General features: G+C 42.0%; 1 protein-coding gene across 1 annotated transcript in view; it reads left to right on the plus strand.

Annotated features, from left to right (window-relative positions):
- LOC128762545 (GDNF family receptor alpha-2-like) overlaps positions 1 to 14,275 on the plus strand; it is a 96,839-nt gene that overhangs the window by 20,690 nt on the left and 61,874 nt on the right. Inside the window, exon 3 of the mRNA XM_053870857.1 lies at positions 5,218 to 5,301. Coding sequence (XP_053726832.1) covers positions 5,218 to 5,301 — 84 coding nt within the window. The remainder of the gene's footprint in view (positions 1 to 5,217; positions 5,302 to 14,275) is intronic.

Raw genomic sequence — 14,275 nt, forward strand, 5'->3', positions numbered from 1 at the left:
TGCAGCGAGGCGTCGCTACATTACAATTGCGAGACGCCGCATGAGCAAAATAGTATGCAACCTTATAACATGATGTTTTGCTTTTGGCGAAAGATAGAACCTCTGTGTTGCTCAGTTTGGCACAAAGTGTTCTCGGCGTAATGGAAGAGGAATTGCACTTCTTTTTTTGTCTCGTCCTCAGGAACGTCTTGAAATACCCAATCGCTGCTGCTGAAAAAAAAAAAAAAAAAAAAAAACGGCAAAGGAGGAGGGTTGAGGTAGTGGTTAGCAGAGTAAGTGGTGGTCTTGACTTGGGAAGAAGGCTTCTACGAGGTGCGGGATGCGGGAGGTAATTGTTGTAATTAGACCTCTGGAGATTCGGAGGCTTGTCTCCTCTTAAGGCTCTTTGCTGCTGACAGCCTGTGTATATTTCTGTGAATGACGGACAGGAGGGTGTAAACAGGTTTGAGACTGGAGGATTTTAAAGCAAAGAAGATATGCAAATCGATGTTTGAACCAGTGTATGAGGGCATCATCGGGTTCTCAGCCATTTTAAAATGCCTTTAGCTTCAGATTAAATTTACTCATCTGATGTGTTTAGCAATCTTTGATACAGTTTAACCCCAAACTGTAAACGTTTGGTTTCCTTAAACATTAAATTTCACTTGAAATGTTATTGTGCAGCCTGCAATCCTTCCAAATGTGTCCTTCCATTCCATTTCTTCTCCTTGCTTTTGGGCTATGTTTTCAGCAAGTTCTCTCCTTCCAGTAATTTAAGCGAAGCAGCCGCATCCTCTATTTTCCTCCCTTCTCAGCACACATGATGTCAACCGTCCTGAACATCAATTGCGATATGAGCTCCGAAAACAACCAGCTGAGCCTGGCGCCGCGCTTTGATTGTCAGTCCTGACTGCGACGGCAGGAGATACGAGTATTTCCTTCGCACTCCCTCCAGACAATTAATAGAAAATTCCAATTCATTTTAAGGATCAGTCATTCCCTTTCAGAGCAGGCCAGTGCGCTCGCATGTCTGAGCAGGTCAGGATCAACTTTGTAAACAAGCTGAATAAATGAAAGTAGTTTCAATAAAAACAGATGATCATTCAATCGCTTACATCGTCCGACTTAACAGGATCCGCCGATAAACTCGAGCCACTATCGATCACGTCGAGCCGGGGGAGGGGCCGGCGCATGCTTCCACCAACAGGTTCTTATGTTTTCACATTTCTAGCATCCGTCCTCACAAACCCATCTCTGTTGGGATGCGAAGCTATTACACACTGGAGGGTTTGTCTCAATCACACCGAATGGCTATGAATTTTAAATGTGGGATTAAACCCACAGAGGAGCGGCACATTGGGGGAGACTCAGCTGAGTGCTAATTCGATTCTTCTTTTTTTTTAAGTTGCCTTTTCTTTTTAAATGGCTCCGGCAAAACGTTTTAGGGAAACAGGAGGAAGCAGCGCAGCTTAAGCTGAATGATCCACAAATAAGATCAATATTGAATAACTGCTAACTAAAACAAAATAGTCAAATGTGTCACAGCTGACGTCACTAGGTGGGAAACGCTCCTCTCGTGGTTAAACCTGATCAGATCAACAGACTTTGGCATGTGCATTTCAAATGTCTGTATCTCCTCAAAGGCTTATCGCATCCAGGAAAGTTGCCATCTGAAAGCAGAGGCGTCGCATTCATTTTGCTGGTTACAGCAGCGACTGTAGCAGGCCCAATCCCAGTCCAGCTTCACAATGGCTTCTCAGTATAATCCCTCCTACATCAGTGCTATTAAAAAAGTAGAAAATGAGAGCTGTCTATTGATTCACAAGTACCACAGCAACATATTGTTTACAGTGAGGAAGCCAGGAGGCTGCAGTGTGAGGTGGAGAATTTCAGACAAGTTAGAAATGAGTTTGAAAGTGATTTTTATTTCAGTTGGAAGGCCAGTAGGGCAGACATTTAGGAGCATGAGTCTCACTCAAAACCATGCTGTGACTGTCAGTGAATGTGACCAGACCACCAAGCTGCTCACTACCGCTAACACTGGTGACAAACTGGACATTGCACACATCAGTTGGCAGAAAATCTGAATAATAAGAGGCCTGGTGTTAAGCTTTGCTGTTGTAAATATTAAAAATATTTCAAATGCCTCATGTCAGTCGGCGTATCCATGTCATTTTACCATATTTGAAGTTGAAGAATCCAGTTTTGCTTTTCGTAAGGCTGGTAATTAATTGTAAATAAATCACGTTTTGTATCTGTTGAACGTGCTCTCCTCAACACAACAGCAGCCAACAATGCTTTCCTCAAACCATTACCGCAAACATTTGATCAACGCAACTCAACATAAGAGATGCTGTCACGCATGTTGTTTAGAATAGTCTCAGAGGCACAGAATGCTGAAAAACACAACAAAATCTCAGAGGTCTGGAATCAACGCTATGGAGATGTTTGTTCTACAGCGCCACCATTGGAGCTGTTGTCATTGTCAACACACTTCCTTCGGCAGCTTTCTGGATTAAACTTGCAAGTTTCTGAATATCGTAAAACATTTGGGAGACATAACATACTGTACAGTAGCTGATATGTGGTTTGCTTTGTATTCAGACGTCGACTGTGGACCACTGTTGCATCAAGATTCACACACTTTTATTATGTAATGTTCTTAGACCGTCTTCACGTCCAAGCAGCAGTTTGGCAACTTCAACCTGAGTTTTCTTTTTTTGTGTTGTTTTGCACATGTATCATTTAAAAACAGGTAGTCAATCAATGTCTTTATTCAACTGAAAGTCACAATATCAAATGTATGAAGGATGAACAAAAAACAGCCCTTAGCTGAGGTACAGATGGGAAGGACTGACACCCTCTTATAGTACTTCAGTACAGTTTTATTGCTTATTATTCGAGCATGAATGCGACACAGGAAGATTAGGATTAATGTCCAGTGAACAAGCGATGTAAGGACCAGAACCATTTCACGACATAGATATGATAGAATTCACCATACTGCAGTTCAGTGTGAAATGCAGTGTTCGTTCATTCGCGATAGGGTTTGAAAACAGGTTCCTGAGTGGGAACCTTCAGCAATGATGGCTGCTTCGTCACTGTTTCAATACTCAACATGACTCGTTCAACCTAGTAACATAGGTCATTCAAAACGTGTATGCTGAGACGCAGATGGCCAAACACCTGTGTACTGATGGCATGTCAACAATATGACTGTATGCTTTTTTACCACCCAAGTTTTGTTGTCGTCTTTTCCTCTTACAGTGTTGTTGCTCAGCCAATTATGAAGCAAATTGTTGTGAAATAAAAGATGAGTTACTAATACGAGTTAAAGGGTTAAAAGAGACCAATGAAGAAATTGAGTCAATTTGTATTCAAATTGACACCAAAAATTGCGACTAGACTCACGACTTAATACGTGTGGAATGTGAGCTATTGCATATCAGGTTTTGAGTTTATAGATGGAGCTTTTTCCCCTCCATTGATTCACCAACTCTGTGGTAAAAATGTTAGTTAATACTGGACACTCACTTTCCAGTTTTCTTATCTTTGGCCGGGTCTTTTTTACAGGAGGACATAAAGGGCAGCATGAAAAAGTAACATCAGACTCCAACAAAGGTCAACGATTGAAGCGTGCCATCTGAAAATGAACAACATGTGATGGTCAAAATATTTGATGATCCCTGGCAGTTCAGAAAGATGCCTTTTCTCCAGGATATTGCAGACCAAGTCCCCAAATTTCACCTACTCTTGAATGGTTTTAATGAAGGGCCATCTTTCAACTTGCTGTGGCAACACGTGTGTGTAGAGGCAAAGGGTGCCCTCTAGAAACCCCAATAAAAACATGAGAACATGCAAACATCACCCAGGGAGCCGCAGGGGAAATTAAGACCGCTTTAGAATCAGATTGCAGTTGTACCTGCCACCCCACCTTGCCGCCTGAGCTGGTGTATCTATGCTCATCCATCCATCATTACAGTGGCACGAAGCCCAAACTGTATCTACTTCAGCTGCAACCAATTTACGATCTGTGTGGCCAACTGCTCTCCATCACTGTTCCCAGTTTCACCTCAACAGTGCAATTGAATTCCTTGTATAGTATCGTCGTCGTAGATTGAAATAATAGCATAAAGTGATGTTGTGACTGAAAGACAGAAAGGTTGATCACTGGATTGATCCAACCACGGAGTGAGGAGTGGAGGGGTCACTGAGGCAGGAAGCACAGTGGCTTCAAGATGGCCGAATAAGATGGCTATTTACTCTGCGATCCGTCCAGGAATCTTTAAATGAGCTTGAGCAGGTGCCTGCAACTGGCTTCTTTTTATAATATGAGGAACAGTGGTTCTGCTTTGAGTCTCTCCAGGAGGACTGAGCTCTCCATGTTGTTGCCAAGGGAGCTCCAAGCCTGGCAGAGTTCACCTGTTCCAGCCTCTTGCATCTGCATTCCTCTCAGTAACTACGCAAAAATTGCGACCACAGGTGAGAGAAGCAATGTAACCACAACTGGAAATTAACAGCTTTGCCTCCCTTCGCATCTGACTCTTGCACGGATTGGTCAATCCCACTCCCACCCTTCGCTCACTCAAGCAAGAGAGCCGGGATTTAACCACCGCTTTTTCGTTTTGTTGCCTGTGTTACTGGCATGTAATTTCCCCACTGAAAAACTTTCTGTTCATAAAAAAAAGTCATTATTTTTCCTTCACGATAGGATGGGAAAAGATGCGGAAGGAGGAAAGGCAATGTGCTCATTGGAGTAGTGAGAGTGGAGAGGGAGTAAAGCAAACAGCTAACTGCCACAGATGGACCACAATACTGGGTCTCGCTCGAAAAACTGCCTCAAAGATACAAGCGCGGCGCTGCTGTTTGCTTCGACTGGTGTCTCCCTCAGCGATCCACTAAGAAGCTCAGTCATTCGTAACTGACTCAGCAGCTTTTCTGCGTAGGAAAGAGCCACAACTGAGCCTAGATGGGATTCATATTATACAAGAGCGTCGCGTGGGTTTCTTCCTTCGGTGGGAGTTTAGCCGAGAGGACAGCACAGGGCAAACACTGGAGCAGATGGAGTTGTATTTGCGCTCTGACTAAGGAATGCCCAGGGATTTCCCAGTGTGAGATTTCCAAAGGCCTTGTATCAGATTAAATAAAGGGATTTTTGGATTTTTTTTTTATCCCTCTTTTCTTCTGGATGATTGTACAAGACTGGGGCAAATCTAATTTTAATGCGTTCTCTTTCAGGTGGAGATGACGACGTGTCTCCTTACGAGCCAGTGGCACCCAGCAGGCACCCAGACGCTTTCCGCCTGGCTTCCATATCCTCAGGTACCCGCTCTTGATCTTGACTGACCCTGTACGACTGAGCGGCATGCGAGACAAAACTGTGTCTTTGAAAGTGATACATTGAAGGAGATTTTATTTTTCATTGTGTCCATCCAGTAATACCTCGCCCACTCGCGGCTCACCTTTGGTTCTGAGAATGTGGGTTCTGCAATCTCACACCGGAAGGTCATAGGTTCGACTCCAGCTATAGGCAGTGGAGTGAGTGTGAGTTGCTCCTGATCTTGCGTGGGTTTCCTCCAGGCACTCGGGCTTCCACCCACACTCCTAAGTGATTGATTCATTGATACAGTAATTTCTCTGTAGGTGTTTCTAGGTCCCCTGGGACAGGATGGTGATCTGTTTAGGGGGCTGGGTTTAGGATCGTGATCTCAGTAGAAAACAGATGATTGACATTGCGATTGATCATGGGAGGTATGATACAGTTATTTTGGCCTCAAAGTGTCACCTAAAAATGTGAGTAGATTTTCCCATTTGTCGTCAGCATTGGCTACTGGCAGGATCCCACTGGGAAAGCCTTCTACTGAAGCCAGGTTGCCTGAAGAAGGACCATTCAAATGTGTTTGAATGGTTTAGAATGGCTTAGATGCATGAACGAAGGATGGTGCCCATGATGGCGGATTTGAACTTCTCAAGATCATGAAGGAGGTACAGTGTCGTGACACCTCCTTTCAGACAGCAGATCGAATATAATAGTTTTATACAACACTACAAAAATTCAACAAAAAGTGTCACAGAACTGGGAGAAATAAACTAAAGCCCACAATCCAAAATGTCATAGATCCGGGATGAGTCCACAGTGCGTAAAGTCCAACAAGAAGTGTCACCGAACTGGCAGAACAAATGCAAGCGGAGTCTGTAAATAGAGAGAACAAACACAATGAACGGTAGAACACAAACTAACAACAGTGGTCGTCAAAACAAACGCACAAGCAGGGAAAAGCATCAACTAAGAGAAAACCAGGAAGCAACACAGAGCAAATAGACAAAGGGAGGCAAAATACGAAACTCAGAGCACCGAGGTTTTAAAGAGAGCGAACAAAAGAGAAGTCAAGTGAGAACCACCAATTTACCTATATACAATTGAAGTCGATCTGGTACATGTTGCTGGAGTCCAGGTTCAGACACCTTGACCCTGGCGAGGTCCTTAATTCCAGCCGTGTGCCATGAACCAGGAAGGAAGAAGGGCAACAAAACGGAAGTTACCAAAACCAAAATAAGAGCGAGTCACGACATTTACATTCCCATTCCATCAAGATCAACTTGGAAAATACCAGGGTTCCTTACAGTCTCTGGTTTTTTAGTTTCCTGCCAATGAGCTTGGTAAGTTTTTTTTTTTGTTTTTTTTTAGCATCCCATTCTGAAAAATGGAATCAGCACAATGCTACTTCATCACAGTGAAGATCAATACCGAGCTTCAGTTTGTCTTAGGGGTCAACATTTTATCAGAGCGAGGCGCGCTGTTTCACCGAGGAGCGCCGGGTTATCCTGAGACTTATGGAGGCTGCTGGGGGTGAAGCCATCCTCTGGAGAAACAACGGCATGTTTTTGCCGGCGACTATTGATTTCCTGTTTGATCTCTGGCTTGTTTTACTAATTAAACAGCCCCACTCTCACCATAGGGAGCTATAACTTGCAATTGAATCTGCTGGTTATTACCATCATGCGATCACTAGTCAATGTTGATCTGGGTGTAAAACACAACAATGTCAAGTGCGGGGTGGAGAAACGGCTTGGCCTGAAAACTGGGCCTGTTCCACTGCATTCATTCCAAAAGTACTTCCCCTTCATCCTGCTCTGACAGAACATTTCAGGGGATGTGCTTCGACTTTATTCTCATTTATTTCAGCCACAAGCAATCTACAAAGGCCAGCGATGGAAAATGTCTTATTTTTTTCCACTTGGTGTTTGTTTGTCTTTGTCTTAAGACTCGGAGTTACCAGAACCCTCAGACTTGTTTGCATAATCCCCGTCGCGTAAAATCAGCTTGTATCGTTTCTTTTGACTGTTTTTTCCTTGACATATTTGGGAAAGAAAATGATACAAGATAGTGAAGGGAGAAGTTCTGACTGTAAAGACTTTGATTTATTTAAAAGACACATAAAAAAAGTGCAGGAAATTCCACTCATGTATGGCCAACTCTAACCCAGCAATCTGATGGGTTCTTTAGCGTTTCTCTTAGTGGTTTGTAGCTGCAGTTGCGCAGTTGGAATCTTGCTCATTGCAACTCAGGAGTTGGAGTGGACCTCCTTGTTGAGTTGTAGATGTTCTCTTTGTGCTTTGTGCTTTGTGAGTGAATGTGACTGGTTCCTCCTCTTCTCAACAGAGGTTGCCAGAGCGGGTCAGCCTCCACCACCCAAACCTACTGTACTGTATGCATCCTCCCATGTCATGCTTGTCTTCTTTAGTTCCGTATTTTCGCATGATTGGTGAACATCAGTGGTTGTCTTCCTCTATCACCAACATTCTTCATCCAACATGTTGGAACCATCTAGCCTCCCTAGACTTGCTCCTCCCTCTGCTATACCAAACTGTGATCTTATCATTTTTATTCCCTCCAAATGAAAACAACGTCATCTCTACCTCTTCTCGCTTCAGAGAATTGCACCATATATTGTTTTGAGCTGGAACATGCACAGATAGAACCCTAGTGGTGGTAGAGCACCTGCCTTGTTTCTCTGCATGATAAAGGTGTCCCTTCCTGGAGCCCTTGTTTTCTTCATTCTTAAATTCAGCAGGAATTTATGTTTAAAATGTTGTGCATTTGGACTTGATTTTGGACGGGACATTTATTTGAGTTCTTGTGAGAATCATTTCTTGACCTGCTCCTCCCACAGCCTCTTGTCCTCCGAATATCTTACTGGTAAATATGTGTTTGTGCAATCCTCTTCAGTCAAAGTATTAATATGTTTTGTCAGGATTATTTTTTTATTTGTTGCTTAAAAACACATGCGTCTCAGTAAAATGCACTAAATGAAAAGACATATGCCGGACGCAAATCATCAAGTTTCCCGGGGACATGCTCTGACCTCCATGGCACTGAGCGCAATGGAAAGCGGCTCTAAAGTTGGGACACGCGCACCATATTTTTCTCACATCAAAGTGGATTATTTTTCATTGTTTTTAAATGGATGCCATTTTTCCTGGCTTGAGCTCTAGCCCCCCCCCAAAATGTCTCGCTGACAGGCCCTCTGTCCACAGTGTCCCCTGCCCCTTGCTCAAAGATGGAGGTTCAGGCTCAATGTGACCTGAACGAATGGTAGTAAATAAAGTTACTCATGCTGGTCGATGCTGTAAGATGGCTATTGAGCTGATGTTGATACGACTTCAATACGGGTTCAGTATTGGTGGTTGTGGCAGCTGCACTTTCTCCTTTCATTTATGTTAACTGTAGCGAAGTGTTACACCATTAGAGAAGGTAATGTGAATTTATGCTGTTTTCTCCCGTCAAGCCAAGTCCCATCATTCAGACAGTAGCACCTTCAAACATGAAGTAGTTTCCCCATCTCTTGCAAGACTTTTCAGTAACTAAAAGCAAATGTATTCCACTATCTAACACATAATTCATTGAGGACAAACTGTAAGTAGCTGTTTATTTTACATTCCCAGAATTAATGACTTCATATTGCTCCTGTTTTTTTTTTTTTACTGTCTATCACTCCTGCTAGTTAGCTGAAAATTAATCTGTTCTTCTGTTTTTAAGCTGCATTAGGTTCTTGGTGGACATCCAACGTTTCAATCTGCTTCCATGAAGGCTTTTGGCTCCATTAAGAGCAGATGGAGTTGTCAATTTAAGACACATTTGGGCCATGTGTTTTATTTACTGTCTTAGATTTAAATAAGAGAATACTAATGGAATCTGTGAATAAGTGCCTAGATCATGCCTCATGAATCCACCCACCTGAAATGTATTGTTTTTAATGGAGTGAGTGGAAAGAATTTGCATTCTGGGGCAAAAGTTTGACTGAAAATACACTGGAGGTTCATGATTCTTGTCTCAAATGGGGACATACAGTATTCAAGAACACACCTTGAGCAGCGCCAGGCTACTCACGTTTTGACAAACTTCCGCGATGATGCATTCCAGAGAAACACCATCAAGTCTTGGCTGAATTAGTTCAGTGTGCAAATTTGGCATCTTGGCTCATTGGATTCTGAGAGGAATTAATCATAACAGACAGAAAAAACCTGAAGCCGGCAACAGGAGATATAACTGTTGTGAAGGGAATTTGCCAAAAGGCAGAGCGGGACAGAAGTTATCCAATTTCAACTTGGAAAAATATGTTTTCCTATTTAATTTGAGTGCAAACTGTTACATAAATATCCAGACCAACACTTCTCTCGGGGCATATGACCAATGCTTCGCTGTTTACTTTTATTCCATTTTGGAAATATTAAGTGAGCCAAATTAGTCAGGGATCATTTTGGTTTGTCCTCTTAAATTAAAAGATGATGTTGAACTAAGCGTTTATTTTTCTCCTCTCTTCTTCCTGGGAGTGATTTACGAGTTCACTCATCTGTAGTGCAGTCAGCCGAGCACAGAAACAACCGGTCACAGTAACAAGTGGCCCCGAACCACATCAAAGTCCTGGTGCCGCTGAATCACACAATGATCTCCATCATTACTGCACAAAAGTATGCAAACTCGTCCTTCATTCTATTGTTAAAGCCAATAAATGTGTTCTGCCAGAGGAGATCAGAACCGTCAGTTGCTGAACTGCTTAAGTTCAGTTGAATTAGCTTGTACACCAACTGACAAGGTTTATTGTTGTGCACTGACCAGAGTCTTTAGTCCACATGTTGTGAGTGAGCGCTGAGCCTTCACACTGTCCCCTGCAGTGGAGAACACTCTCTCCGCAGCAACACTCGCAGCTGGGCTGCATTATTGACAACGTGATTTTCGGAGCTTGCTCTGAGCCTGAGGACAGTTTTATCGTCTGGTGGATAGTACTTTGATTTAGTTGTACAACGGACTCCACGCCGAAGCAAATACCTAAGCCTTCAAGTTGATGGTACTGCTGCAGAATTTAACTAAAGGTAAAGTTGACAGTATTTTTGTCATGATGTGTCTCGCTCCTGCCATGAAAGCCCAAACGTGGGATATTATTTTTAGATATCAAAACATGAAAAATAATTGATTCTTAAAAATGTAATGTATGCATACTCGTCCGTATCACCCGTACTTATAATACCTCCATTATTATTATTTTTTTATTATTGAAATAATGTGAACGAATGAATGTGACTTAAAACTGAAGGGTAATATTTCAAAGATGTTTTTAGTATGTATAGTATAGTATGTTTTAGTATGGTGAGCGCATGTTTTAAAAGGTTGACTGCAGATTTGTTGAAGTAGGCGAATGCTGAGAATCAGAGCCTAGCCTATCCTATCCTATCCAATCCTATCCTATCCTATCCTATTCTATACTATCCTATCCCATCCTCTCCTGGGACAGGAGCCTAGCCTAGCCTAACCTAACCTAACCTATCCTATCCTATCCTATCCTATTCTATCCTATCCTATTCTATCCTATCCTATCCTATCCTATCCTATCCTATCCTATCCTATCCTATCCTATCCTATCCTCTTCTCTCCTCTCCTCTCCTCTCCTAGCCTAGCCTATCCTATCCTATCCTATCCTGTCCTATCCTATTCTATTCTATCCTATCCTATCCTATCCTCTCCTAGCCTAGCCTAGCCTAGCCTAGCCTAACCTATCCTATCCTATCCTGTCCTATCCTATGCTATCCTATCCTATCCTATCCTCTCCTCTCCTAGCCTAGCCTAGCCTAGCCTATCCTATTCTATCCTCTCCTCTCCTCTCCTCTCCTCTCCTAGCCTAGCCTAGCCTAGCCTAGCCTATTCTATCCTCTCCTCTCCTCTCCTCTCCTCTCCTCTCCTAGCCTAGCCTAGCCTAGCCTATCCTATCCTATCCTATCCTATCCTCTTCTCTCCTCTCGTAGCCTATCCTATCGTAGTCTAGCCTAACCTATCCTATCCTATCCTATCTTAGCCTAGCCTAGCCTAGCCTGGCCTAGCCTAGCCTAGCCTAACCTATCCTATCCTATCCTATCCTATCCTAGCCTAGCCTAGCATAGCCTAGCCTAGCTTGCCTAGCCTAGCTTGCCTAGCCTAGCCTGGCCTAGCATAATGATGATGACAAAAAAAAAGTCCTATGCCAAATAGTACAAACTGAATTTCTAGAACTGATCTTATTTACTTATTTGTCTCTTATAACATTGAATGTTACATAGGTTTGAACTGTTGCAATGCAAGTAGTGGCACCTTCTTGCAGGCCACGCATACTCATATACCGGGTCTCATTTAGCCTGCAAGCCGTGCGTTTGCCAAGCTCTATTTGGTGAAAGCGTGGTCCGTGCGTTTGACTGTCAAAGGGGTTAAACGGTGATGGAAAGATGGGGCAGCTACCATCACGAATGATTCAGATTTCTACGGGTGAGTGCTTTGTTGTCAGAGTGAGGATGTTGCCTCGCGGGAGTCTCGCAGATTTCACCACGTCTTTTCAACTAATTAGACACAAAATCTCACGAGCAATTGAGTCTGTCTTTTTCTGTCAATCAGCAAAGAAAGACGGGCAGAATCTGAGTGTGCAGCGGAGGTCACCAGGAAAGCAGGACACATGTCCAGGGATCTGAAGGACTATACAAATACCAAATGTTGCACTGTTTATTTTTCATTTATCATTATAAAGATAGTATTATTATTACAATATACAGACCAATGCTGTAACAAAATAGTAAACATACAAATGAACTTTAAAATATGGTTAAACCCCAAATGTTTTGGTTGGTTTGTTAGCTAATGTTTATATCACCTGGAGGACTTGCATATTTATTTTTAATTTTTTTTTCAAACGCATACTTTCCACGTCAACTCTGGTGAGACTTTGTTGTCTTTATTAGGGTTACATGGGTCATCTTTTTTTTTTTCTTTTCTCTTTTTTTCCGATACTGTTCGCATATTATTTTTAAGTCTCATTTTTGGTCATTTAAAAAAAAATCCACAACTAACTAGTAAACTTTTTTTTTTTTTTTATTACGCTAACATATTAACTAACAATAATACTTAGAATACTGTACAAAAATATTGCAAATTTTAAAGCAAAATAAAGAACAAATAAATAAAGGCAAAAGAGTTTCATATAATATGAATCACTTTTTGTCCCTTTTCAGTGAAGAAATCAAACCCAAAACAAAACCCATAAACTTCACTCATCGGTTGTTAAAAGGCGAAAATGTTGCCTTATACTACTCCCGTCCAGGAATGAGTACCTGAGGTCCAGGTGTACTATTAGCTGCTGAAAGCTGCGGCATTCGACAAGAGATCACAGCTGCTCATCCAAAACACAAAACTCCATTAGCATTGATTTCACATGCGGTTAGCTCCAGTTAGTATTAGTTCGTGAGCCTCTTGGCAGCACTTGAATTTGGTGATTTGAGGCCAAGTGTCTGTTTTACTGCGGAACTCTGTAGATGCACATGTTGCGAACTGCAATTTGGTTGTCATTTTCCTAGACGAAGATGTATTGCCAAACGAAATGCCTGTTTTGTTTTAACGTTTTTACATCGTGAAGTCAAATAATATTAAAAGTGATAACATTCCTCATAATGTGTGAATATAAATAGCATCTTAAGAATAGATAAATAAATAAATCACCATACACTTGTCTTTTGATCGGATGATGACGTCATAAATGCCCCGAGTTCTTAAATATTGCATACACGCTTTTTCCGAAATACTATTGTAAAATGTCCAAAGACAGTGGACATGCAACATGAATGGAACTTTGGCAGGCCCTGCTAGTTTTTAAGAATATCCGGGAGAGGTTGTTGTTTTTGCAAACTTGCTTGATCAAACTGAGCTGCACACTGCTTCATTTTATTTTCAAGAAATTAGTTTTTTTTTGTTTGCTTGTTTTGATGGTCAGTCCCAAAGCCAGATCAGTCGCTTGTTAAATCCACTAAAATAATGATTATCCTTTTAGCAGTTCATAAGGATTACACAGAAATGTGTTTTCATTCACCTTTATTCGTAAACTTTTCCAAACACCGAGCAACTCGACCGCCACTGGAGGAAACCTTGGAAAACTCCACGTGAGTTTGAGTCAGATATTTACAATGTAATGGAAACAGTAAACTGACAATGCAGCTAGACCGCTGGAAAATTGGAATTGAGGCTTTTCATTCCAGAATCGAATTCTTTAAATATGAAAAAGGAGATGGAATTTAAAGAATGAAGTCGTGGGATCTTGATGGGAATTTAAAAGCTCAATGACCAGGTGATTCGGACTGTTTCACAAACCATTAAACGTGCGACTGCGCTGCTCCAATCTGGACGCATTAAGATACAAGGAAGACTGAATCCACTTCCTTCACTCGCCTTGTGGTGAATTATTGAATTTGCTTTCGGAATGTGTTTTGCCCACGAGCCTTGCTCATTATCTATCATTTCTGAGTAATTGATTATGTTGCGAAGAGAAAACCACAGGTGAACAGATAAGTGATTACACACTTGTTTTATGGAAATGCTGCTTACTTGGATGACTGAACCTCACACAAGTACATTCATAATCACGTCCATAAACGGCGAAGCGTACGGAGGCCGAGGGGACCGTCGTGATAAATGGTGGGCCGATGAGGACGGGGGAGCCTGTTCGCTCCTGGAGGAAAGGTAGGAAATTGAAAAATAATCTCTCCTATTTTGTAAGTTTTTGTCTGGGAGAGAGATAAGGAAGAGAACTTGTGATAGAAATGAAAAAGAATCCAATACTATTGTGTAATACACTCGAGTTAAAATTAAACAGCCAGTAGAGAAGATGAGAAAAGTGGTATTCAATGACTTTATCTGCAGAATTCAGTTAATTATTTGGCGATGCTGAGATGGCAAGTTCTCCGGTGATAACAGGTTAATCCGCTCTCCAGCTCGCCTCACTCTTGA

This window comes from Synchiropus splendidus, chromosome 7 (assembly GCF_027744825.2).
Source record: "Synchiropus splendidus isolate RoL2022-P1 chromosome 7, RoL_Sspl_1.0, whole genome shotgun sequence".
Lineage (NCBI taxonomy): Eukaryota > Metazoa > Chordata > Actinopteri > Syngnathiformes > Callionymidae > Synchiropus > Synchiropus splendidus.